At 52.9% G+C, this 25705-nt stretch overlaps 1 protein-coding gene across 2 annotated transcripts; it reads right to left on the reverse strand.

Moving 5' to 3' along the window:
• Positions 1–213: 213 nt before the first annotated feature.
• Positions 214–24282, reverse strand: cul9 (cullin 9). 2 transcript variants are annotated; one of them, XM_077581836.1, is made up of 43 exons: positions 24120–24282; positions 22196–22864; positions 21063–21217; positions 19058–19639; positions 17681–17825; positions 17336–17544; positions 16717–17080; positions 15961–16162; positions 15684–15885; positions 14696–14886; positions 14413–14609; positions 13474–13625; positions 13307–13395; positions 13140–13245; positions 12784–13011; positions 12035–12125; positions 10261–10432; positions 9874–9979; positions 9662–9757; positions 8194–8369; positions 7975–8108; positions 7123–7311; positions 6928–7049; positions 6672–6854; positions 6446–6603; positions 6172–6367; positions 5914–6097; positions 5611–5756; positions 5419–5545; positions 4806–4999; positions 4484–4731; positions 3754–3874; positions 3425–3673; positions 3217–3357; positions 2635–2799; positions 2390–2553; positions 2196–2289; positions 2051–2125; positions 1861–1971; positions 1175–1292; positions 965–1098; positions 795–889; positions 214–722 (listed from the first exon to the last, which is right to left on the reverse strand). In XM_077581836.1, the coding sequence occupies exons 2-43, from the start codon at positions 22857–22859 to the stop codon at positions 533–535; spliced, it is 7665 nt and encodes a 2554-aa protein (XP_077437962.1). In that variant the 5' UTR covers positions 22860–22864; positions 24120–24282; the 3' UTR covers positions 214–532. The 2 variants fall into 2 exon arrangements, with proteins under 2 accessions (XP_077437962.1, XP_077437963.1); XM_077581837.1 differs by lacking the exons at positions 21063–21217; positions 22196–22864; positions 24120–24282 and having other exon boundaries at positions 17681–17844; positions 19058–19180.
• Positions 24283–25705: the final 1423 nt, after the last annotated feature.

Consider the following 25705-nt stretch of genomic DNA (forward strand, 5'->3'; position numbering starts at 1 on the left):
ACTCGCATCCTACGCTGCAGTCTGTGGCATCCGTTGGGCACACTTTGAAGGCTCTCGTGCTTGCCAGACCCGCGTGCAAAATCACGTTGATGCAACTGCGAAGCCCGAAAGAAAATTCTCAGATAGTTTCATGACGACAATCACAACAGTGCAGTTGAACATACATGAGAAAGGTGCGAGTAGTTCAAGCGCGTGAGAGAGAAATGAACAATGCAAGTTGTGGAAGCTTTTTATTGATTTTGAGCTCTGACAAAGAAAGCAGAGACGACCGAACATGTCGTTTGTGCGCAGAGGCAACAAACCCAGTGCAAGGACATCAACGCAAAACGTTAAAGTTAACTGGATGAGGACTAAACCACAGAAATAAAACAAAACAAAACCAAACAGCGCAAAAGCAGAGACGGCGCGTCAAGACCGCCTCCTGCGGGGAACCTCTGGTTCTTTGGGCCTCATTAGCGCTCCGACCGCCACTCGCCAAATGGGCCTGCAAAGGTGCGAGCGAGCGTGTGTCTTCCCGAGCGGCCCGCCTGGGTCAGTTGAAGGGGCCAAAGTCCCCCTCCAGGTTGGAGCTGTCGTCGTCCGAGAAGAAGTCGTCCTCGTCGAACTCTTCGTCGTCGTAATCGTCGTAGTCGTCGTGCCACTCGGGCACGTAGTCGTTATCGTACTCGTCGTCCTCGTCGGCGCGGTTGTTGTTGTCCGCGTCTCTGGAGTCGGACTCGGAGCTGGAAAGAAAAGCGCCAGTGAGGGGGCGGCTCCCGGGCGGCTCCAACGGAAGCGCGGCGGCCGCTACTCACGCTTTGGCGGCCGCGTTGTCGCGGTTGGCCACGTCCGACGTGCGCGCGCTCTCGGCGAGCTGGACGCTTTGGGCCCGAAAGCCCACGCGGAAGTCCTGAAGGCCACGCGGCAGAAATCGCATCAAGCTCACGAGGACAAGAAAAGAAAGCAAAGGTCCGATTGGGCCCACCTGCGTGGAATGCTGCAGGATGGCGAGCAAGCGTTCCAGGATGCGGCGCATCAGTTCCAGGCCCGTGTTGATGTGTTCGGCTTTCAGCAGACGGATGCAGGAGGCCAGGTCGCTACACTGCAGCAGCGTCCCCTCTGACGGACGGACGGACGGACGGACAGGAAGTGATGACGTCGACGCACGCGCGCGCGCTGGGCAGGCCACACTCACCCAGCAGGATCTGCAGCGCGTTGGTGTGCAGGTCCAAAGCGTCCGTCTGCTGCTCCATCACGTCCATCTTGTCGCCATCCTGGTTGTAGAAGGCGTAGACGCACGAGTAGGCCAGAACCTGCGGGACGCCACGTGGACACGGATCAGCACGCAACCGAAAACTAAATGTGCCGACCACTCGTCCTCATCTGCACCTGCTTGTTATTCAACTCATTTTTTCGGGACTGACGAGCAGTCGGACGCTTGTTTTGTTTTTGTGCGCTTTCCATCGATTGTTTCATTCGATTTTTTTGATCAACATACTTTTGTTTTGTTTTTGCCTGGAAGTCGCTCGATACAAAAGTGTTCAGAAAACGAAGGAGTTGATTTTGAAGGTTTCCCGAGCGCCACCGGGAAGCGCCACCGGGAAGCGCCACCGGGAAGCGCCACCGGGAAGCGCCACCGGGAAGCGCCACCGGGAAGCGCCACCGGGAAGCGCCACCAGGAAGCGCCACCGGGAAGCGCCACGGGGAAGCGCCACCGGGAAGCGCCACCGGGACGCGCCACCGGGACGCGCCACCGGGAAGCGCCACCGGGAAGCGCCAACCGGGACGCGCCACCGGGAAGCGCCACCGGGAAGCGCCACCACACGACGGCAATGATGGCGCCCGCCAATCTTTTTGGGCGTCATGTGACGACGGCCTCACCTTGCGAGCATGAGCCAGGATCTTGCAGGCGTCAATGACGAAGGTGAGCGACTTCATCTGCAGCGCTTCATTGATGGACGACACCTTCTTCTCCAGGTTGACGGCAAAGTCCTGAGGGCAAAAAGAGGCGGAGCCCTAGCACGGCGCCAAGTCCTTCCCAAGCGTGCGGGAGGGATTGCACGGCTCGTACCTTGGCCTGGTGCTGGAAGGTGCACCTCTCGTTTACATCCTGAAACTTCTTCTCATGTCGCGCCACTTTACTCACCTGCAACACCGCGCTGTCCATCAGGTGTGTGCAGGTGGACGATGAGACGTGTGTGCGTGTGTGTACGCACCATGGCGGCACAGTTGTAGTAGTCCTTGTGGGTGGGCTTCCACGCTTTGAGGCAGCGCCAGCAGAAGCCGTGGTTACACTTGGCGCAGGTCATGCTGCGGACGCAGGCAGGCACGTCAGCAGAAGCTAAGCGGCTACGCTAAGCGGCGGCCGGACGGACCGCCGGACGGACCGCCGGACGGAGGTCTCACGCACTGGAGGCAGCCCTCGTTCTTCTCGATCTGCGCTTGGCAGCTGGGGCAGCGCTTGGAGATGAGCTTGGCCAGATGTTTGCTCTGCGCTTCGGCGCTCATGCCCTCGTAGAAGCCGCCGTCGTCCATCCACTGCGACATGTGACTGCAGCTGGCCGGATAGTGCGCCTGCGGGGCAGGAAGGAGGAGCATGCGTCAGCAGGCCGGCGCGGCGCGCGCGTGGGCGGGGCCGGCGCGGCGTGCGGCCACCTCGGGGAAGTTGCAGCTGAAGCAGGAGGACCAGCAGCACTTGGAGCAGGTCCCCATGCTGCCCATGTTCTCCTTGCACAGGATCTGATCGCAGCCCTGCGGGTTGGTGCACCAGGTCAGGTTGGAGCACGACTCCACGAAGCCTCGCAGACGCGCCTTCTCGTACTAGAAGGCCAAAAGAGTCCAAGGTTGCGTGTCAACATGGAAGCGGCAAGACTCCAAACGGCATTTGGGACCGAATATTTGGACACGTTGGAAACGAGCTCAGCCATTGTTGCGGCCGTCACGCATCCAACATTTTAAAAAAGCAACAACGAATCTCGCCGTTTGCGGCTACACGTGAAAAAGTGAAAACAAAAGTTTGCTCGCTATAAAGTGAGATGCATGAAGCCACAATCAATGTGACATTTTCACGAGGACACGCCGACAGTGAAACGTTGAACAGCTGCAGTGTCGCGTTCCATTTTTGCATCGCCGCGCGAGATTGAAAAACAAACGTTGCTCAAGACGCTCCTCGTCAAGTCATTGATGAGCTGAAAACGATTTGCACGCCGATCGAACACGAGCGAAGATGCGGCGCACCTTGGCAAGCGTGTCCTTGTCGGTGACGATGTTGAGGAAGAAACGGGACGTGGGCTGGGCCCGGCAGTCGGGTATGGGGCAGTCGCAGTTGGTCACCAGGTTCTGCTCGATGCGAGCGCTCAGGTACTCCCGCCAGCACGACTGCAACGCAAGCACAGCGCAGTCACGCACACGCACAGACCGGCACGCCGGGCGGGCGCCTTCTGACCCTGCAGCAGTAGTGCCTGCAGCTGAGCGAGGGCGGCGGGTCGGGGGCGGCGCCGCGGGGGGCCAGGCACACGGGGCACGTGGATTCGGGGCCGGGCGCTGGCTGGGGGTCCGCGCATTCCAATCCGGCCGCCGCCACCACGCCGTCGGGGTCGTCCGTGTAGCGCCGCACCAGGAGGTCGGCGTTCCAGCCGCAGTGGACCAGAAGGTGCTCGGCCCGGTCCGGGTCCACGCTCAGAGTGGACGCCACCTGCGGAAGGAGGGCGGGCGGCTTGGAAAGTGTGCGGCAAAGGACAACATACGCAGCCTCGGCCGCCATTTTGTCCACACCTGCTGGACGGTGGTGCGCATCAGCTGAGACACTTCCTCCGGCGTCATGCTGCGGCCGCTGGAGAAGAGCGCGCAGTCCACCGCCGCGCCGTCCAAAAACACGCCGGGGAGCGCCGGGGAGCTGAAACATCAAACACATTTTCACATTCTTGTCTTGATGGCGGCGCTTCTCCAATTTGTTAAGTGTGATACTGCTGGAGTGTCCGCCCTGAGACTGGGAGGTCGTGGGTTCAATCCCCGGCGGGTCACACCAGGGACTATAAAAACGGAAGCCGTTTGCCTCCTGCCTGACTCTCAGCATTCCGGGTTGCAATCGGGGGGTTCCATCACCAAAATGACCCCCGAGCGAGCGGGCGCAAGCCCCTGCTGCTGCTCACCGCTCCCTCAGTAGATGTCTCAAATGCGGAAAACCAATTTCAGCCCCCTTAGGTGGCCGTGACAATCGTTGGCCCTTTAACCTTTAACCCTTAACCCTCCGCCACCACCATAAGTACGCTTTTGATGATAAAACTGCTAGACGTGCAGCTCTGCAGAGGAGCGAATACCCTTCGGCACTCAGACAATGAGTGCCACTGCCACCTACTGTAGTGGATGTGCAATTGCACTTTTTTTGTGGGTGGGGTGGCACGCGCAGCCCCCGACATTGCAACGCGGCCCCCAAATCGAGAAGGGCTGATGGATGTCAACGTGCGCTTGTTAACGAGTGTCAAGGGTTTAAAACTTTGCTGACCTGGTGCGGCTGCCGTCGGAGGTGGCAAAGGAGAGGTGCGCGTGGCCCTTCTGCGGCGTGGACGGGTCCTCGGGGAGGAACTCGACCACGTGCGGCTGCTCCGGGTTGCGGCGCACGCAACCTTTGCTCATCACGTGCATGATGCAGGACAGAACGTCGCCCGTGCTGCAGCTGAAGCCACCCGGACCGGAACCGTGAGCAGAAGCCGAAGACCGGCCCGCTTCCCGCTTGTGACACGAATGGAGAACCTGCGGGGAGGCAAGACGGCGCGTCAAGCGAGCGTGGGCACGCGTGGCGAGAGGGACGCCAGCGAGCGCGTGACCTTGAAGACCAGGTTGTCGATGTGCATCTCCTTCTCCCGCTTGAGGATGTTGACGATCAGGCAGTAGATGAAGTTCCTTTTGGTTTCCAGCGCGGCGGTGGCGTCTTTGTCCACATTCAAGTACGTCTGTCGGGGCTGAAGCTCCACACGTGTGGACGGGCCGCGGGCCGCGTGGCGCTTCAGCCGCAGCACGCCTGAAAGCACACCGCGAGGCAGACGTCATTTCCGTCCGCTCTCGTCCATCCAAGCGCATAAAAACCTTTTTGAATTGCCACAAATTCATACAAGTTTCCAAATCAGATTCGAGGCCATCCCGTACGTCCAACAACTGCGGCTCTGGTCATACACGTGCTTTTTAGAGTCGTCCTTTTTTTTTGGTCATCTTTCCTCTCATGTTGTAAGTTCCTTCTCTTATACAGAACATTTTTTAGGAGAATATTTGTTTGGACTTTGAAAATAAATGCATTTGTCTTGAACTCTATTAGGTTCCAATTTTTTTTGATTCAAGTTAAGGTAAGGGCCTAAAAATGCATTATGTCAACGGATGTCCTCACAAGGATATATATATATGTACTATATGATGTGATAAATGATGTGTGTGTGTGTGTGAGACCTTGGCAGGGGTCTTGCGGATGGCTGCAGCCGAGCGGTCCTCCGTCTTCTATCAGAGGCTGCAGAGCGTGAAGTACCACCTCTTTTGATAGGCCACACCCTTCCAAAACAGAGGCCACACCCACTTCCTGCAGACCAGCACTTGTGTTACAATCTGCGTGCGTGCGTGCATGCGTGCGTGCGCGTGCGCTACCTCCTGTGTGTTAAATTGCAGCAGGATGAACATCTGCAGCGTGGACACGTGAAGCGACAAAGAGCCAAACTGCAGGTGGGCGTGACCCAGCCACGTCCACTGGAGACCTCCAGGCTTTCCCCGATTTCCAGCAGACGCCGACTGGCCTACGAGCGTCAACATTTCAACCATCCAAACTCGTTTGGGAACGACAACATTTCAAGCACAAATCCCATGACGGCAAATGAAGTGGCAGGGTTGATGAAGTGGCAGGGTTGATGAAGTGGCAGGGTTGATGAAGTGGCAGGGTTGGCGTGCGCTCACCGTGGCAGTAGAAGTGCGCAAACTGCGCAAGGTAGGAGCACAGCTGTGGCGGGAATCGTCGCGACGGGTCGTCCACGAAGCAGAGGGACGAGACGGTCCAGCAGCGAGGAGACAGAAGCAGGACTCGGATGTCCATCTCCTGCTCGTTCTCCCTCTCCGACTCTTCACACTCCTCTTCGTCCATCTGCCAGCGGACAAGACAAAGTCAGGCGATACCGAGCCGGCCGAGAGGAGCCCGGCGCCGACGGTCGGGCCGACCTGCCGGCCGTGCAGCGCGTGGTCCAGTTGCTGCAGGCGGTACAGGTGGAAGTCACTCTGCAGGTCGGACGACTCGCTGAGGTTCTTCAACATCTGCTGAGGGAAGCGGTTGGGGAAGCACGAGCCCAGCTGCTCCACCACGAAAGCTTCCAACCACACGTTGGTGTGCGCCAGCAGCCGGTCAGCCAGGTAGTACCTGCGCACACGCCGGCCGTTAGAGAGCGAGGCGGCCCGCCCAGCGCCGGCCCGCCCAGCGCCGGCCCGCCCACTTCACCTGTAGAAGTGCTCAAAGGTGTTGGCCAGCTCCAAGCCCGACAGGAAGAGCATGGGCTCCAAAAACTGCTGAAGCCTCTCCAGAGTTTCGGCGCTGCCGAAAGCCGAGCCGCTGCCCTGCAACATCTGGTCCACGTACTGAGCGAAGCGCTCGCTCACCTGCGCGCCAGCGTCAGCGTGTCAACTGCTGCGGGGTCAAATTGCGGCTGAGGCCAAGCTGGACTTACGTGCATGGCTCTGAGGATGGACAGCTGCAGTAAGGCGGCGGAGAAACCGTGTCGCAGGGCCAGGATGAAGGCCGTCTGCTGGCCAAACAGTTCCTCCGTGGCCTTCTTCAGACGCACGTACAAGGCCCGGTAACGCTCCACAAGGTCGCCGCGCTCGCAGCTGCCTTCCAGGAAGCCCTTCACCTGAACAACACACATTTTGAAGAGCCGGCTGCTTGTTGGCTCGCCACGACCAACCGGCAAAGCCGCCTCTCACCTGCTGCTGTACCACCTCCTGCCAGCAGAGGGCGATGTCTGCGATGCTGCTGCTCTTCGCTCGAGGCTTGACTGACGACGAAGGGGCCGGTGCGCCGTCTTTGTTCTTGGCCTCTTTGCCTTCTGCAGGAAGGATTTCCAAACAGTTGATTGGTGGCGATTTGTGTTGGACCCAAGCGGGTCTTGCCGGACTCACGGGACTTGACGGGAGGTCCGACGTGGTCCTGGTTGGCCGGGCCGGCGTCCACGTGCACCAGGAGGTGCGTCAGGCGTCTGACGTGGGAGTTAAAGATGGCCGCCCTGCTTTTGCAGCGGTGGTGGGCAAAGTCCGACTTGTCCAGGTACTCACTGAGCAGCCATGACAGCGGGCTGGAGCCGCAACATTCTGGCGAGAGAAACAAAAGCCAACAATCTTCGCGCACGCCAAACTGCGACGGGATTCATTTCAAGCCTTCACGGAATGGAAAAAAAGAAGCTGCTGCAAATATTCAGGACGGCGCTGGATCAGCGTTTTTCGGGTGGCCTTAGCCAAACGTCGGCTTTGCTTGGTTTCCTTCTTGGGAAATGCACGCACTCGATCACCACCAACGTTCAATTATTGGTAACCAAAAGAAAACAATTCAAACTAAGACTGAATAAAGATTTCCATTACACAATCAAATTATTATTATTATTTTTTTAAAAACCTTCACTGAAACGACGGTACATCTGTTCCTAAAGCTAACTCCAATCATGGTGAAAATGTTGTTTTTGCCTTTTTTCAAACCTTTTTTTATTTTTATTTCCTGCCGTCTGTCCGTGCAGCAGCAGGAAAGTCAAATGGCCCTTTGAGAATTACAGTTGGCTTTATGAAAAAGAACGATTTGCTTTCTTGCCACTCGGCAACTGACGGCAACATTTGTGGACGGACCGTTTCGTTGTCGTGAGCACGAAACGACGATTGCTGCGGCAATCGAAAGCTTTTCATTCCTCAAGCAACCGATTGCGAAGGGCTTCGGGCAGCCCGGCCAGATTTCCCAGCAGACGGCAACCGACGGCGTTCACAAACCCGACGAGGTGATGGCGCGCACGATGGGCGTGACCAGCGCCTCCCAGCAGGTGCGACCCAAGGCTTCAGCCGCTTCGGCGTCCGGCAGGAAGCGGTCGGCAAACATCTGCTCGTGCCTGAGAGCGCTGTTCAACCTGACAAAAGCACACAAGCAGAGTGAGCGCGCCGCCTGCCGAGAGCGCCGCCGCTCGGGCGCGTGACGGCGGGAGGCGGGGCTACTTGTTGAAGAGCTGCAGCAGCCGCGTCTTGTCGTCGGCCACCTCCTGAGACCACGAGTGCGCTTTGGTGCTGTAGAAGAGGAAGGTCCGACAGCACAGCTGCTCTTTGAACACGGGCCAGAAGGTGTTCTTGGGCCCCACCACCTCAAAGCCGTGAACCCGGGTGTCGATCCCGCCCTGCGGCACACATCACATCAACGGCAAAGATTTTGCGTCGCCATTGCCATGAAGCAAAAGATCCAAAAAGGCTTTCGAGCAAGCATTTCGGACGCTATGACAAACTTACAATTACACCTCAAAAGATCTCAATCCTTATTCAGGGAAATGCAAACAGACGTTTTCCCACGCAATCTCTTTTGACTTTGAAACAAAACGTAGAGTACAGAAAGTCCTCTCGTTAGGAACGTTCGCTGATACCAACAAAGGCTGACTGAAGTCCATAAAAGCTGCATTTTGCGTGCAACTTCATATTCAAGTGCGCGCCACATCATACATTACGGTACAGCATTGTACGTTAGCGCCTCGCCGCCGCCATTTGCGCATGTCAACGACCTCGAAGTCCGGCGATGAACGGCACAGCCTGGAGTCACGTGTGGCGCACGCACGCTTCATGCGCCGGATATTAACATCAAAATGGGAGGACATGACGACGCTTTCCTGCAGGATATTCGTCTTTTTTAATCGGCGTAGTAGCAAAACGTACGATATCTCTTCAGCTTCCAAATCAATTCAATCGGACTCAAAAGTATATATAAGGTATATAATAAAAAAAAATAAATTAAATTTTTTTTATTTCAAAACAAATTTTTGAGAACTTACAAACAACCTCTCGGAAGCCGTTTTGTTCCTAAATTGAGGACGAGCTGCATTTGCGACGTTAACAAACGTCCAACGTGTTAACTTTTTGCTTCATGTTTTGGTATTTGCAAGTATGGCAAAAAAACAGAAATGCAATCAAGTCATTTGGGATCGAGAGAATGATTGCGCAGCCGTGAGAATCCTTCGCTCGCATCGGAAAGGAATTCGTTGATACGGCGGAGATCGACAGTTTGGTCAAAAAAGCTTTGTAGCGATTGAGGAGTGGGAAGGAATGACGCATTCCGAACTCAGAAAATGCGTTTGGAATCATGCGTTCATTCCATACTCACGACAAAGCGACCTTTTTTTCAGTTTCGACATTTTGGGCAACTATCTCGCGCCCCACTGTAGCAAAAGTCAAATCACAAGTTCTTCAAAATTGGCTTCTTTCCTGAACCAGACGACAAATTGGTTGACAAGTTAATTGTGAAAATCCGCAGTCGGGAAGCCCAGCGCTTGCTCGACTCTCCCCGTCCTTCCCGCCAAAGGACTTCAAAGCGGACATTGAAGGAAGCATGTCGTCAAAAGTAGCATCAAATCGTCTCCAAAATGGACCGAGCCGTCCCTTTCTGCCCATCTGGGAGGCGGCCTGAAATCGAAGATGGACCGACCTGTTGGCATCTCTTGATGCGGATCTGAATGATGGACCAGAACCTGTTCATGTTTTCCAGCAGAACCACCCGACTGGCTGACGTCGTCACATTCACCTACGCGCACGCAGAAATCAGTGTCAGTGTGGACGGGGGGGGGGGGGGGGGGGGGGGGACTGATGTGTGTGTGTGTGTGTGTGTGTGTGTGTGTGTGTGAAAAGGGTGTTGGTCACCGTGTTGAGTTCGGTGCTAATGTTTCCTGGATCGTCTCCGCCCAGAACCAGGATCCGGGCCGGCATGTAGCTGGAGTCCTCGCTGGTCACCAGGACGGCCAGCTGCCTGCACGCACGTCAACACGCACGTCAACACGCACGTCAACACGCACGTCAACACGCACGTCAACACGCACGTCAACACGCACGCCAACACGCACGCCAACACGCACGCCAACACGCACGTCAACACGCACGTCAACACGCACGCCAACACGCACGTCAACACGCACGTCAACACGCACGTCAACACGCACGCCAACACGCACGCCAACACGCACGTCAACACGCACGCCCACGTTTGCAAATGTAACGACACCGGCAGCAAAAGCGAGGATGTCATGTGACCTGATGACGACACCCCTGTGCATGAAGATGTTGATGAAGTGGGAGCCGGTGGGCCCGTTGGACTCCCAGTAAGTTTTCATGTTCTTGTCGCTGAGTTTGTTGGCTCGATGGTGATTGGACGACACCTCCACCTTCTCCCAACATTTGTCCTCCTTCAGCTCCACGCTGGAGCCTGACGAGACGACAATTTCCACATGGTTTGAAAAAATCAATACAATGTCGTCCATTCGCACCCTTATTGATTTGGGCAGAGATGCTTGTTGCAGAACGCTCGAGACAAAAACAAAAAAAAGAGCACATCCCGTCACAAACAAACAGAAATCAGACCAAGTCGTTCTCATTCGCAGTCACATTAATTAATGGGCCGCATTTGTTGCGACGTGTTGACAATTCGGTCCAGAAAGAACAAATGCATTTCATTTGCTGTCTGCAAAACCACAGCTCACAATCGGGCTCCGTCATCGGACCATTTGGAAATGTGTCATTTTTGGGGGAACCGAGGTGAAAAATCCTGCAGATACAAAAATGGAGGTAGCATCTTGCAAAATCAAACTTTCGGACCTTTGTGAACCGCAACAGTGACGTGTGACAAGACCTGAACCAGAACGTCACCTTGCTGTTGTTGCCATGGTGATTTCTGCATCCATCAACTGGGCCTGGTTTGGATGAGGACTCACTTGCCTGATGGCGTCTTCTTGCACTACTAACTTACTCACTGGCAGCCATTTTCACTGAAGCAATCCCCTTCACTCCCGAATTTGGACTGATTTTGCAAGGCCCACACAAAATTGTGTTCTGTTGCTATAAAACATGGAACCTACCAAAAGAAAGATTAGAGTCTCTTCTTTCATCAGGAAAAAAAAGTATATTTCTATCGGTTTCCGTTTTGCAGCCATTAGCATTAGAATCTAGCTGAGTTTCATCATTATTCACAAATCTTTTTTTCAACTAGGCCCTGATTCATCTCTTTGGCTCTGCTGCAACCTGCTGGCCGTTTGTGTAATAGCTACCATTTCTTCAACCGTTTTTTTGCCGCTGGGAGGCGGCATCAAAGCCTTCTTTCTGTATACTCTAGCATAAAAAAACTATTAACGTATAAATACGTCTTTGGGACACTTAAAGCATTTCAAATAGAACATCTTCATACGTTTTTGGGAGCAAATGACTTAAATAGACTCTGGCACTATTTGAGTTAACATGCTTTAGTTTAGCACCACATAATGTGTCAATTGTCAGCCATTGCAGCCTGGCCATCCTGAAGGAGGATTTCCACATTTCCCAAGGTTTCTTATTTCCCCCCCTGATGTTTTTTTTTTTCTTGCCCTGCTGCGGTGAAGCTTAAAGGGGTGTTTTTTAAGGTTAAGGTACCACTGATTGCCAAACCCATTTAAGTGTGGCGAAATTTGAGCCCTCCCCCGAGGAAGCAGTGAGCCGCGCTCGGGAATCATTTGCCAATCGAACCCTCACCCAATTGCAAGCCTTAATGCTGCCAAGCAGGGAGGCAAATGGGTCCCATTTTTTGAACCTTTGGTATGACCCGGTAGGGGATTGAACCCACGACCTCCCTGTTGGTCTGTGGCTGAGTGAAGCCCTTGGAGAGACTCTTTTGGGCTGTAGAAATCGATTTGATTTGAAACATATTTTGTCTAAGAAAGCGTTGAAATGCTAAGCGGCAATAATGCAAAAACTGCTATCATTATTTCTTTGGATGATTTGCAAAGGAAATTGAGTGAGCGTTATTGATGAAAAGAGACGAAAAGAAGGCAGTGCTGACCTTGGCATAGATTCCTGAGGAAGACGTCAAAGAAGGGAATGTTGACGGGCTCGTGGCTGCGCCGATGCTCCTCGATTTGGCCCAGCACCATCTGACGGCACAACACGGTCAGCGGCTGCAATGCCGGCTGCAATGCCGGCTGCAATGCCGGCTGCTCTCAATTCCGCTTGCTAAGCGACTGCCACGACCAACACGTCCCTGCGGGTGGCGCTGCACTTCGGCTCAGCGCAGCTTTTCAGCTCAAGATCAACATTATTGAGAGAAATGACAAAAGTCGCTTTTTGACTCCCAAAGCACGACAATTAGCAACGTGATGAGAAAAAAAGTCATTTTTGAGAAATAATGCCGGAGGAATTCTGCTCTGTTTCTTTCTCATCATGCGTTACGCTGATTGTTCAGTTCAAAATATCCACCATCCAAAGGGGCCGAAATTTCCCAGGGAGGGCTTCTCAAAGTCTGTCAGCGGGAAGTTGCCCAAATAAGGTCGGGCATCTTAACAACACAAGAAATCCCAACCAATGCTGATCATATTTGCATTTTTAGCAGCAAGTGGGCAACATGAACGCGTAACGTAGGGAGAAAAAAAGGCTTTGAATTTTGGCGCTGCGTATAATCCACGAGTGCAAATTATAAGTGGAGAAAAATGGACGATTACGGAGCGGAAGAGCAGTCCAGCAGTTGCGTCATCAATTGTTGGTCAGGAATTTGTTGCAGAGGAAACACGAGGTTGCCGGTTGCTGCGGACGTACCTGGATGCACCCGGCGAGCACGCTGGTGGTCATGTTGTTGTAGAGGCTGGCGTACTTGTCACAATCGCCCACCACGTCCCTCAGCTCGCCCACGGCGGTGAGGCCGGCGCCGTGTTTGTCCTGAGCCTTGATCAGAACCTCTTTGGTGCCCAGCCGGCACATGACCACGGCGTAGTCCTTATTGACGCAGGTCACGCGATACAGGAACGATACCAGCTGCTGGACAACCTGCCGGCGGACGGTCAGCTTCGGCTCAGCTTGGGCCAGGCACGCTGGTGGACGCGCGCGCACGCTGGCGGACGCACGCGCACGCTGGCGGACGCGCGCGCACGCTGGCGGACGCACGCTGGCCTCACCTCTTTGTCGCCGATGAACGCGCTGATGGACGCCAGGCAGGGCTTGATGCTGTGGTGCCAGGGCAGCGCGTCCTCCTGGTAGCTGTCCAGCAACTTGTTGAGGATCCTGGCGGGAGCGAGAGCGGCCGGTCAGCGCACGGGAGGAGCGTGGCGCGAAGGTGGAGTACCTGAGGATGGCCAGCTGGACAGTGCGGTCCGCTCGCAGCGGCTCCATCAGATGCAGGAGGTCCTGAAACATGTCCTGACTCTGAGAGACCTGCGGACACGCGGCGAGCGCAACACAAGTAAGCAGCGGCCGGAGCCAAAGGCCGTCTTGCCGGGCGGCGCCGGCGACCTGGCAACGCAAGCCCTCCAGCTGAGACGCCGACTGGCACAGCAGCTGCTCCAGCGTGTGGACGACTTCTTTGGCCGTGGCCGTCCTGCCCTTCAGACTCATCAGCAGCTTCTGCAGCTGAGCGTCCTTCAGGTTCAGCTGCTCCGGAGGATCTGAGGACACGTGGACGGAGGTCGGTCAGGGTTCGGGACAAAGACAGCCAAGGGCGCATCTTTGTGGAATTGGTTACAAACATGCAACCGGCACGTCAAAGGCCTCCACAAAAGTGCGGAACAAATCAATTCAATTCCTTTCTCGAGTAGGAAGAGCAGTTAAAAAAACAAAACAAAAAAAAACACTAAGTGAACTTTTGTTGCACAAAAATGTTGAGTTTGCTTGAAGGTTGAGTTCCCGTGCCAGTCATTTTGGAATGGACATGATTGTTGTCTGGCCGTGAGATTGAAGGGCTTGCTTTCTTTTGCACTCAGCCCGTCTCATTTGAACCCGTCTCATCTGCAGCCGCTCCACGCTCGGCAGCAGATTCCAAACCTTGGTGACGCTCGACAAGCGCCTCGTCCGCTGCAAAAGGCGCCGGCTCGTGCGCGCTGCCTGGATGGCGGCAGCAACCTCGGCAAAGGCCCAAATTCAGCGAGCGACAAATTTGCCGAGCTCACGACTCTTCGTCTTCTACATAAATGTGATCTTCTTTTTCTCATCTTGCTCTCCCCTCCCCCCTCCGCATCCTCTCTCGGCCACCGATTGCGCTTCATGGCGGTGGTGACGGGCCGGGCCGGCAGTTGCCCAGTCCCTGATTTCGGCGCACAAGTCCAAGTGGACCACCCTGACATTTTTGGCAACTCCTGTCATGTTGTTGGAAGACGAAGGTTGACGTTGGCGAGCGGGCAGAGAAGAGACGGACTTGGTCAGCGCGGCGAAGGCGGGCCGGCGCTGGCGGCTTACCTTTGTTCTCCAGCTTCTGCGCCATAAAGATGTGGTTGAGGGCGATGATGGCCAGCATGGTCTCGTTCTGGGACATAAGCAGACATTTCTCCAGGACCGCCTTGACGCCGCAGGACACCAGCTGCGAGGCCAAAGTCTTGTGGTTGGACACCAGCGTCACGATGACCATCAGGCCGTTGCGCACCGCCGCCGTGCAGCTGACGAGGCGCTATCGTGTTACTCCAGCATCAAGGCGAGACGCGTGCGCAAAGCGAAGCGCGGCGCAAAGCACACCCTTACTTACCCTGGCGTCCTCAGCATGAGGTCAAGGGCGGCGGGGACGGCGGCCAGCGGGCCTTTGGAGCCTTCGGGCGTGGCCGAGCCGATGCTGGCGAAGATCTCCAGCATCATCTGAGCGCCCGACTCGGAGAGGGGGGGCACGCCGCCGTTGCCGCACGGCTCGTACTTACTGGCCCCCGTCAGGACCTTCAGCGTCTGAGGACGACAGTGCGGCCGCGGTGAGTGACGTGGGTGGCAGCCAATCAGAGCACAGGCTTGGCTGCATGTTGAATTGCTCGCCGTGAGTCGTGGCCATCGGGAGCTTGTCAATCCAAATGCAAAATGGCCACACCCCATCCTTGTTTTCTGGCTGATTGTTGGCGCACGGGAGTCTGTGCTTGTCCGTTTTTTTATTTATTATTGACAGGCACCTTTCATGTCACCTTGCAAATACAAATGAGGGTTCAAGAAGACAAAAAACAACAACGAGCAAGTCAGAAAACACAAAACCAAGCGGAGTCGTGCCAAGTGGCCACTGAGTGAAAATATTTTGTGCTTCATGTCGGCATCGCTTGCTTGCTTTGAGTGGCAAGCGATGGCGCTTACAAGCCAAATGGAACTTAAAGCTTTTTAAAGATATTATGTTCATATTCATCTTTTGAGTAAAGAGAGGTTTCTGCTTTCACAACTAAGTTCAACTTTTACCTGTTAAGATAGAACCGAAAGTTCACGTTCCACGGACTTTTTTTCTGTGAAGATCCTGGAAGGGCTTGTTAATATTTGCTTACGTGTTGCTTTCTAGAAAACAAGAAAGGTTTACGTTCGGGCGCCCCCGCAATCTTTTTTTCTGTTACAAACTGACCGCGGCCCCCCAGCAGAGAAGCGAAGTGTTATGTGGCCCTCGCAGGGAACGATTTGGGGACCCCTGGCGTAAAGTGTCAGGGATCACATGTTTCAAGACGTGTGTGCGTGCGTGCGTGCGTGCGTGCGTGCGTGCGTGCGTGCGTGCTAACCGCCAGCGCCAGCTGCTGCACATGCGCGCCGTTGGCCATCTTCTGCATGCACACCAGGACGGCCTTGACGCCGCCCTCGATGGCGAAGGGGACCCTCCACTCGTATCGCAGCATGAGCGAGTAGATCAGCCTCAGCGCGCAGGCGGGCATGTTCGGGTGCGGCGAGCCCAGCAGCTCCACCAGCAGCTTGACAACTTTGTCCCTGCGCCAGCACGACACCGCAACGTCAAGACGGCGAGCGCGTGCCGACGGTCCAAAGGCGTCCGGCGGCTCTCACTGCGCGCTCTGGGCTGAGTCGCTCCTGGAGGAGTTCTTCTCCTGCGTGGTCGTGTCCTCCAGCAGCCTGCTGAGGAAGATGACGCCGGCCAGGGCCTGCAGCGGGTCCCATGACCGGGAGCCTCCTTTCTTCACCATGTCCACCACCTCGCCCACCTTCTCCAGCACCGTCTTCTTGCCCAGGACGCGAGGGTCGTTAAAAACTGCGCACGCAGGAGACAAACATGACATTCCAATGATGCAAGCGGAAAACTTTTTCCCCGATAAAAGCATCACTTCCAAAAACTGAAAAACATGGCGAGCGCTGAAACCAATAGCAAACATTTGCAGCCGTTGGACTACAGCGCAAACGAGCACGCTAGCGAGACGGACAGACGCTTACTTGGCGAATAGCAAATGCTTGTTTCATTCATTCTTTACCAAATAGAAGCAAAAACCGGGCCATGCCTCTTGGTCGGCGTAATTGCCACAAATCAGGCCAAACAAACGGGAAAATTCACGCCACTCCAACTTTGTCACTCCGGTATTGGCAAGTTTGACGAAAAGCACGTTATTGGCTGATTTTTCAATTAGCGACAGCTTTGAGGTGAATTAAAGAGCACGAACTCGCAGGCGTACACACACACACACACAATGATGATAATAATAATAATAATCATTTTCGAAAGACGATGATGATGACGACATGTTGACTCGGGAAGACTGCTGAATAAATAATACTGATCAACAACAAGAAGAAAAAAAGCGGAATAGCGACCCTTCATCATCTCCTCCAGCCCGTCGGGATATTGTCCGCAATCCTCCGCGGGAAGCTCACTCTCCACGTCCGCGTCGGAGCCGGCGCAGGTCCAGTTGGCGGGAAGTTCCTTCTTGGCTCTCTTGGAGAAGGAGGCCATCCCGGAAGAAGATGACGCGCAGGAAGCGCGGTCCTCGGCCGGCGCCGGCTCGCGCACGTCCCCGCCTCCTCCGGGCCTCAAGTGGTGTCTGGCGAAGGCGTGCGAGCACAGCAGCTCGTCCAGGCAGGACGGCGGCAGGTGCTGCTTCAGGTAGTGGACCAGCTTCCTGGCCACGTCTGCCGGCACCGTCAGGCCCACCAGCGCAGAGTCGTCCGTCCCGGCCTCCTGAGACGGACGCAGAGTACCGAGTCAAAGCTTCTTTCACAGGCGGGCGCCAAATGTACAAAAGCGCCAAATTTCCGCAGTCAAAATATCCCACGGACAAAAGAAAATCAACGACATTTGGATCATCGTGGATACGAGGAGCCGGGACGGCAGAAATTGACGACGCAAGGGGCCAAGGACAAAAAAGTTTCGGGCCTGCCTATTGCGCACGAGGACATCGGGAGGACGACCTTCAAAGTGTGTGCGTGTGCGCACCTGTTTGTCAAGGTTGTGTCTCAAGAGGCGGATGATCTCCCGCTGCGCTGCGGCTTCCAGCTTCTTGACGAAGAAGAGGACCTCCCACCACTCGGCACGGGTCAGCGCCGCCTGGGCTTGGGCCTGGGTTTGGGCCCCCCCGTGACGCTCGCACAGGTAGGGCAGCGAGTAGAGGCCACCCGGAGGCTTGGAGAAGATGCTCTGGCTGGCTGAGGCGCCGCAAGCATCGGCACAACAAAATGAGGGACGGCGACCACATGAAGGAGGAGGCGGGAAGATGTTGCGGCCGCTGACGGCACCAGAACAGCAAGAGGGGAAGACGCGTCAACGTCCGGCGTTTCCTACCTGCCGCCAGCCTGATGGTCTTGGTGAGGGACGAGGCCTTGTCCATGGCGTCCTTATCGTCCGGCCCATTGGCGCCGGCGTTGGCAACAATCTCCAGCATGTGCCAGTGGACCCAGTAAGTCCTGCACAGGGCGTTCCAGTACACCTGCACACACGCGCACCTCCTGTGAAAAGGATCATTTTCAAGCTCATGCGCTCTTTTTCTTTTGTCAGCCAGCGGAATTCCCACATGCGCCTTTTCCCTGGCCAGTCCCAGTTTTGGGAATAACCTCCCACCAGAGTCTCTCCAGTGGGGTCTTTATCTTATTCCTTTGTTTTTTTAAATGTCAGATTTTTACGTCATCTACGGCACTTTGTATGAAGCTATAGTTGTTCTGAAATAAAGTTGACTTGAGTATAAAATCAAACTCAATATTTAACGGGCTTTAAATTGTGTTCAAGTCATTCCTTATGGACATGCAAAAGGATCAACAATTAAAATGGATGAAACTCAAAATGTTGAGTATTAAATGTTAGGCCTGGGTGATAATATCAAAGTGCATCCCATCTATCAATAGAAAACGTATTGGATCGGGCGGCGGGCGCGTCAAGAAGCAAAGCGACGTTTGTTGTCGTCAGCAGTGGCTGCGGTGAAAAAAGAAGAAAAAAAAAGGAGAGAAAAAAGAAGAAAAAAAAGAAGAGAAAAAAGAAGAGAAAAAAGCAGTGGCTGCGGTGAAAAAAGAAGAGAAAAAAAAGAAAGAAAAAAAGCAGTGGCTGCGGTGAAAAAAGAAGAAAAAAAAGAAGAGAAAAAAGCAGTGGCTGCGGTGAAAAAAGAAGAAAAAAAAGGAGAGAAAAAAGAAGAAAAAAAGCAGTGGCTGCGGTGAAAAAAGAAGAAAAAAAAGAAGAGAAAAAAGAAGAGAAAAAAGCAGTGGCTGCGGTGAAAAAAGAAGAAAAAAAAGAAGAGAAAAAAGAAGAGAAAAAAGCAGTGGCTGCGGTGAAAAAAGAAGAGAAAAAAAAGAAAGAAAAAAAGCAGTGGCTGCGGTGAAAAAAGAAGAAAAAAAAGAAAGAAAAAAAGAAAGAAAAAAAGCAGTGGCTGCGGTGAAAAAAGAAGAAAAAAAAGAAGAGAAAAAAGAAGAGAAAAAAGCAGTGGCTGCGGTGAAAAAAGAAGAAGAAAAAAAAGCAGTGGCTGCGGTGAAAAAAGAAGAAAAAGAAAAAAGAAAAGCAGTGGCTGCGGTGAAGGCCGTTGGATTTGTTCCACAATTCCAAACCTGGAGGAGATCATTTGGAAAAAGGCCAACACACGTAAGTGAAGGATTGCATTCAAAAGTGTCACCAAGTCCGATTTGGTTGAGCCGGCCGGATTTTGTGAATTTTGCAGCGTACGCCACTCGCTGTCACCTGAACGGGCGGCGATCCGTCGTTGCAGTACCGGAATTCTCCTTCGTCTCCGGCGCTGACTTCCTCGTAGTCCTCCAGCATGCGGACCGCCATGCCGCCCTTCAGGTGGTCCTGCACGTACTCCACGTACGCCGAGCGGCTGGCGAAGTCGCTGCGCGTTTTGTAGCCGTTTCCCACCTTGGTCTTGGGGACGGCGGCGGCGGCGGCGGCGGCAGCGGGAGGACTGGCGGCGCGGGCGACGGGCAGGCCGCTGAACCGAGGCTGGAAGATGGACCTGAGGGCAGGCGCCGTTGCGTCCTCCCGATCGGCGCCTCTTCCGGGCGGCCAGGCGGCGCCGCAGGGCTGCTTGCGGTCCCAGCCCATGACTCGCACCAGCTCCGAGATCAGGTTGGCCATGGCCATGGCCAAGTCAAACTCGCACTGCATGCGCAGCTGCGCCGTTGAGGACGAGGCAGCGCCGGGGGAGCTCCCGCTTTCCTGCCTGTCAGAGGCGGCGTCGGCGCCCACCGTGTTGAGTTTGTCCATCAGCGACGTCACGCACAGGTAACGCTTGACCAGGGAAAAGAGCAGCTTCCCGGGAATCTGCGCAACAACCACAGCACAATCAGCGTTCGTCGCGTTCGCCACGTTCGTCGCGTTCGCCACGTTCGCCGCGTTCGCCACGTTCGCCGCGTTCGCCACGTTCGCCACGTTCGCCGCGTTCGCCACGTTCGCCGCGTTCGCCACCTGACGCCAAGCTACAGCAAATGCTGACGAAATGGAATCAATTGCTGTACTCTATTCAAATGCACTTTTTGGGTTTCCTTTGATTATTTTTGTAAGTAACACTAAATACTTTTTGAACCTTCAATTCATATTTTTAGAAGTGCTGAGGAAACATTGATCAGCAGGCAGATGAATGAAACGTGTGTCCTGAGGAGGTCGTTTCGTATCGTTTTCACTTGCACTAAACAACTTTGAGGTGGATGGTGCGAACTCTGCCACACACAAAATACGAACGTGCAGCTGTTTGTGTGTTGAGAAGAAGTAAAACCGACGTCTGCTGTTACTGACCGATTGTCACATCCAACTAAGTGAGGCAAAATTCATTCTCCGCATTTGAGCCCTCCCCCGAGGGAGCGGTGAGCAGCAGGGGTTGCGCTCGGGAATCATTTGGTGATCTAACCCCCCCAATTCCAATATTTGAATGACCTCATGGCAACTATACATTGTTCACACAGCCACTGCAGAGAGAAATGTATTTCAATCCAATCGCTATGCGCTGGTCCTTCTGGGAAATGTGGTCTTCATTCAAGGTAAAACTACCGCTTTTGTCCATGTGGGGCCGCCACAATCAACCAAAAATGAATGCTGCTAAGCCTTGCTTGAACAAGTTGCACTTTTGTCTAAATGGTTAAAACCGTATTCATTTTACAACGTCTAATACGGCAGTGAGCATACTTGAAGCCAAAATTTGCACTTGAGAGATCTTTTGAAATGTTACAACGTCCTAATGCAATTTACAAGCGTATAGCAAGTAAATGTGCTATCTTTGTTCATACAAGGAAACCATACTTGAATTTTTTACATTTGCTTTAAAAAAATTAAATAAATAAATAAGTCATTTGGTCCATTTAGTTTGGCACTTACATAATTATAGTTTTTCAAACAATTGTATTTGTTTCAATAAAAATCCACACAGGAGAACATGCAAACTCCACCCAGGAACGCCAAAGCCCGGACTCCATCTCTCAGCACTTGGGAGGCGGGCGCGCTTAAATATTTTCTTATTTTGTACTCAAAAAATAAAATGACCTTTCGAATAATTGTGATTTCAATCATTACCAAAAGAATCCTTTTTTTTGTCATTGTCAGGCACAGCCGTGATCATGTTCTCACTCATGAGTGGCTCTCAATCCAAGTTGAACATACATGCATCCTTTTTTTTCTTCTTCTTTTGCTTAAATCAATTTCCTCTTCTTTGAGCGCGGCGCTGATGATGACAAGAACGCGGGGAAGCGCTGACCTGCGGCAGATGGACGCCTTCGAAGGAGATGCCGTGCTCCTCCGAGGACGTGGTTTCGGCAAACAGCTCCAGCAGCGTGTAGCGGTTGTCGAAATCCATGTGCTGCTCGATGCCGTCCTGCTGGCTCAGCGACAGCAACACGTGCGCTCGACTTCCTGAGGAGGACACGCCCACGTCCACGTCATTTGCAGGTCGGCGCACAGCAAGGCTCGGCTAAATCCATCCGCTATTCCTTACAAATAGCGTCGGTAGTAAAATCGCATCAATCTTTGAGCCCTGTTACCGTGGCAACTAGGGCGGGCCAATCAATACGTCGGCTTTTTAAAAAGAATCAAATCGTTGAAAATGTGCTATATGGTGAAATCGCCTTTTGTCTTCTTTCTGTATTATTCAAAGCTACTGTTACATCCAAATGTTTTTGTGAGTTGTCATTTTGCACACGTGGCGGAATGCCACAGGAATTCTTTTAGAAAAAATGTAACCTTTAAATAAATGTTTGTTGGGTTTATTAACTTGAAATCATTTCAAATTGAAATCATCCTGAATGACTGGGGGGGGGGGGGGGGGTATTTTTTGGGCATATCAGCCGGCAACCAAGACCGAACATTTCCAATCATTTTTCAAATGACATTATGGTTTCATATTAGTGCTATTTCATATATTATGGCAAAATTTGAGAAGCTTAGCTTCATTATTTCCTTTATGAACCAAACAAAACAAAAACAGTCCTTCCCTTTAATAAAGGAAAAGGTTTGTCATTGTCAAGTCCATTCATGAGCGCTTTTTTGTTGAGAAACAAACGATGCCGTTGGACTCCCGCAGTCCGATCGGAAGCTCCTTTTCGGAGCACATTTGCAACAGCTTCTTCTCTAGCAAATACCTCATCTTTATATTTGTATTTCCGCAAATATTTCAAAAACGGTCATTTGCATAGCCTGGTTGCGCAATATTTGTGCCCACGTCGGATTGGAAAAACTTTTCTTGCCCAAAATGTGTGCAATTAGCACACGCAGCATTGAAAGCAAATGTTGCATTTTGCAGATCAAAGTGAGACGACGACGCGGCGCTGACATTTGCGACCGTCCCTAAAGGTGAGCGAGGGCAAGTGCGCACGTTCGGCCACGTGACCTTACCCGCGTCGTGTGACGCCAACGCTCGGAGCATCTTGCTGGCGCTGCGTCGGGTCTGCGTCTCCTTGCTGCACAGCAGCTCCATCAGCAGGTCCAGGGCGCCCGTCTCCTTGAAGACGGCCGCCAGCGAGCCGATGCCGGCGTAGGCGCTCAGCACGTGGATGGTGTGCGTGATGCTGACCGACAGCTCGCTCTTCTTGGCCATCTGCTTCCTGGCGCGGCGCACCAGGTTCTTCACGTCCTCCTCCATGTCCAGCAGCTCCACCTCGTCGAAGGTCCCCTCCACCTCGCCGCCGCCGCCACCGCCGCCGCCGTTGGGCTTCTCCTGCGGCCGCAGGGGGCGCTGGGCGTCTGCTTTCCGCTGGCCCGGCAGGGCGGGGCAGTTGGCGTACACGTCATCTGTGGACATCCACATCAGGACGTTCTTGGCTTTCACGTCCCCGGACGAGGAGCCGCCGGAGCCGCCCGACCCAGAACCGCCACCGGTCCCGCCGGAGTTGCCGGCCCCGGAGGCCGAGCCATCGCCCATCTCGACGAGGCACCAGCGAATCAGGTACTCGGTCTGGCCGTCGCGGGTGCGGCGCTGGCGGATCAGCTCCTCGGGATACGCCTGCAGCCGCGGGCCGATCTGGACCAGCAGGTTGCCGTTGCGCCGCTCGCCCGCCATGCTCGCTGAGGACAAGGTCAAGAGCACATGCGGCGTGTCACAAAATGGCCGCCGGGCGCGTGTACACGCAAGCGACTCTTACTGTGCGTTGGGGCTGCACAACTGAACCAATTGGAAAGGCGATGACAATTTGGGCTGCGAGACGATGCTCAGCGCGCTCCGTCCAACAAACGAGCACTTTGGCAAGCGGGAGAAGATGAATTCTCTCTGGAGTTTGTGAACTCACAAATCCCGCGAGAATTCTGCGCATTTTCAAGAACGCGTCCTGAAGGACATTTCAGCAGCAACTTAAGAAAGACGACCTGAGCGGGTTGATCGTTATTTTGATTTGATTTGACAGCTTCATCCCGTCAGCCATTTTTCTTTTCGGGTGTAACTAATATATGTTGTAAACTGTCTCAATGATTTGTCCAAAAGGAAAAATGAACAGATAACAAAATAACAACTATGTGGTGAGGGGTCTTAGAGCCTTAAAACGTTTATAACAAATGTCAAACTACTAACTACTTTGCGGATTTCATTTATTGCGGTGCGGGTATGTTTTGGAACCGAACCCCAGCGGAAAAACGAGAAAACACTCTATTCACAGGTATCACCTTTTTGCATTTCGGCATGCGAGTTTATAGCAGGTGGGCTTTAGCAACACAGGTACCAAGTTGGATAAAAGCAGGGCCTGTTTGTTTGTTTTCCCCCCAGTTTAGAAGCTTTCAACGTGGATATTTTGCCACGACAGGCAACACGCCACTTCGCATCGAATCGTGCGAGTGTAAGACAAAAGCAAATTCTGCGTACCAGCTTGAGAAATAACACTCTCACACTGTTCGCCCCAAACCCCCGCCCCCATGCGTGGGTGTGCAAAAAGTCGAGTTGGGGCCTTGAGGAAGTCGAGCTCAAGTGATTTAGCTCCGTCAACATCATGAACACGTCAACGGTGTTGTTGTTCAAGCTGCACTTGCTTGACTTTTTCTGGCTTTTGGGTTCTGACGTCGTTCGTCAACATGTTAGCTCAAATTCACTTCAACCAAATGCTCATTTGGATTAGCCGAGCGCACACCAAATAAGTCTCTTTTTCTTTTCTTTTTTTTAAGTATGAGGGGCACGTGAAAGAGAATGTTCTGGTGGTTTCGCCACGAAGAAAAGCTGCATTTGCGCTCCTACGTGACGTCATGTCGGTTTTGTCCGCAGCACGGCGCACACACGGACCACTGTCGGTTCGGCCAGGCACGATTTGGGCCACGCGTCGGTCCGGGTGACTCTTACCTGACGCGACACTAACTTGGACCTTAACGTCCCGTCCCAACAGCTTCTTTGGTTTATTCGCAAGAACGTCCTTACGATTGTTTTCTTCTTCTTTCGCTTCCAACCCGCTTCTTCTTCAGTGGTTTACGTCTTCTTCGTTTTCTTCTTTTCTTCTACGGTTTACTTGCCCTGCGTATTCTCGTGACGCTACGCGTTGCTGCCCTCGGTGGCCAAAATTGTGCACTGCAAGCTTCCAACGAAGAAGGCGTGCACTTCGTCACCGAATGTTTGATCGCTCAGTGATCAATGACGTCAGCATTGGATGTAATATCGCATGCAAAATCAGGATAGTTTTGCGTCTTTACTTTTTTTTCTTACACGTACATGATAGGGCCTTTGGCCTTTCAAGCTAATCAAGGACCCTTAAAAGACCCATTGAGACATTTTCAACAGTAAGAAGATAATATTTTGTCGAATTATGTGATAACGTCTTTATTTTTCATGAACAATTAATACCTTTAATTCAAAAAATAATGTTTCCACTTGCTGTCGACTGATGATGACATAACCTGCGCTCAGGAAATAGTTAACAACAACCAATCATGGCTCAGTTTGCTGACCAAACCCAGAAAACAGGTAACACGAGATACATCAATGAATAAATATCACAAGTAGTTAAATAATTGAATTAATAAATTCATAACACAATAAGTAAGTGACTAAAACTAAGTTTAAAAAAGTCAATAACAACCTACAGCAGAAACCAAAAGAAAAGAGAGACGCAACTGGCCATGAGGTGATGACGTTTGACTTGAAGGCTCGTGCAGTCGTCAGGGCGTGATGACGTCTGACGTGAAGGCTCGTGCAGTCGTCAGGACGTGATGACGTCTGACGTGAAGGCTCGTGCAGTCGTCCGTCCTCGGCTGGGAGCGTCGGGAAACCTGCCGGGTCTTGAAAAGTGCTCCAGGAGCACAACTGGCTTCCCCACCAGATGGCGCCAAATCACCTCTTTTAGCCGCTTGCGCAGTCGGACCTTCGTCCCGCCCTCACTCATTCCATCCCTCCCTCCACAGGGTCTGAGCACAAACACGCACGCACAAAAGTAGAGGGTGCAAAATTCATCAATCGATCGGCAATCATCAAATGAATCGACAACTATTCTAATGACCAAGTAATCATTTCCAGCCACGTGGCTTGAACTTGAAACTGAAATATTTTCTCATTTCTGTCCTCCTTCATGAAAACAAACCGATGGATTCTCTTAGGGGTGAATCAGTCGGACATTTGCAAACATCTGATTTGACTTTGAAGGCAAAACAATCCACATTTTGCCCGTTTTTTGACCGACGTCACAAACCAAACCAGGAAGTGAATCTTCATCACGTCATACAGTCAATATGAAATAACAAAATAAAGGGATGCAAATTCAAAACGTTTTCAAACCGATTCATCGATTAATCCATTGACAGATAAATTGATTATTGGGGGGGAAATGCTTATTTGCATACCTGGGCATCTTCGTTTCTGACCGAATAACAAGAATAAATACATTTTGGAGATCATGAAGATTTATTCCTTTCCTAGTTTGTGTGTGTGTGTGTGTGTGT

This window comes from Vanacampus margaritifer, chromosome 12, assembly GCF_051991255.1.
Source record: "Vanacampus margaritifer isolate UIUO_Vmar chromosome 12, RoL_Vmar_1.0, whole genome shotgun sequence".
Lineage (NCBI taxonomy): Eukaryota > Metazoa > Chordata > Actinopteri > Syngnathiformes > Syngnathidae > Vanacampus > Vanacampus margaritifer.

What these genes read in the sequence shown, in the direction of transcription:
- cul9 (XM_077581836.1), bottom strand. Translation starts at nt 22,859, where the DNA reads ATGGCGGGCGAGCGGCGCAACGGCAACCTGCTGGTCCAGATCGGCCCG. An exon ending in CGTTCATCGGCGACAAAGAG is followed by an intron (nt 13,012 to 13,139) that starts GTGAGGCCAGCG and finishes GTCCGCCGGCAG; the next exon opens with GTTGTCCAGCAGCTGGTATC. An exon ending in TGCTCGCCGGGTGCATCCAG is followed by an intron (nt 12,126 to 12,783) that starts GTACGTCCGCAG and finishes TTGTGCCGTCAG; the next exon opens with ATGGTGCTGGGCCAAATCGA.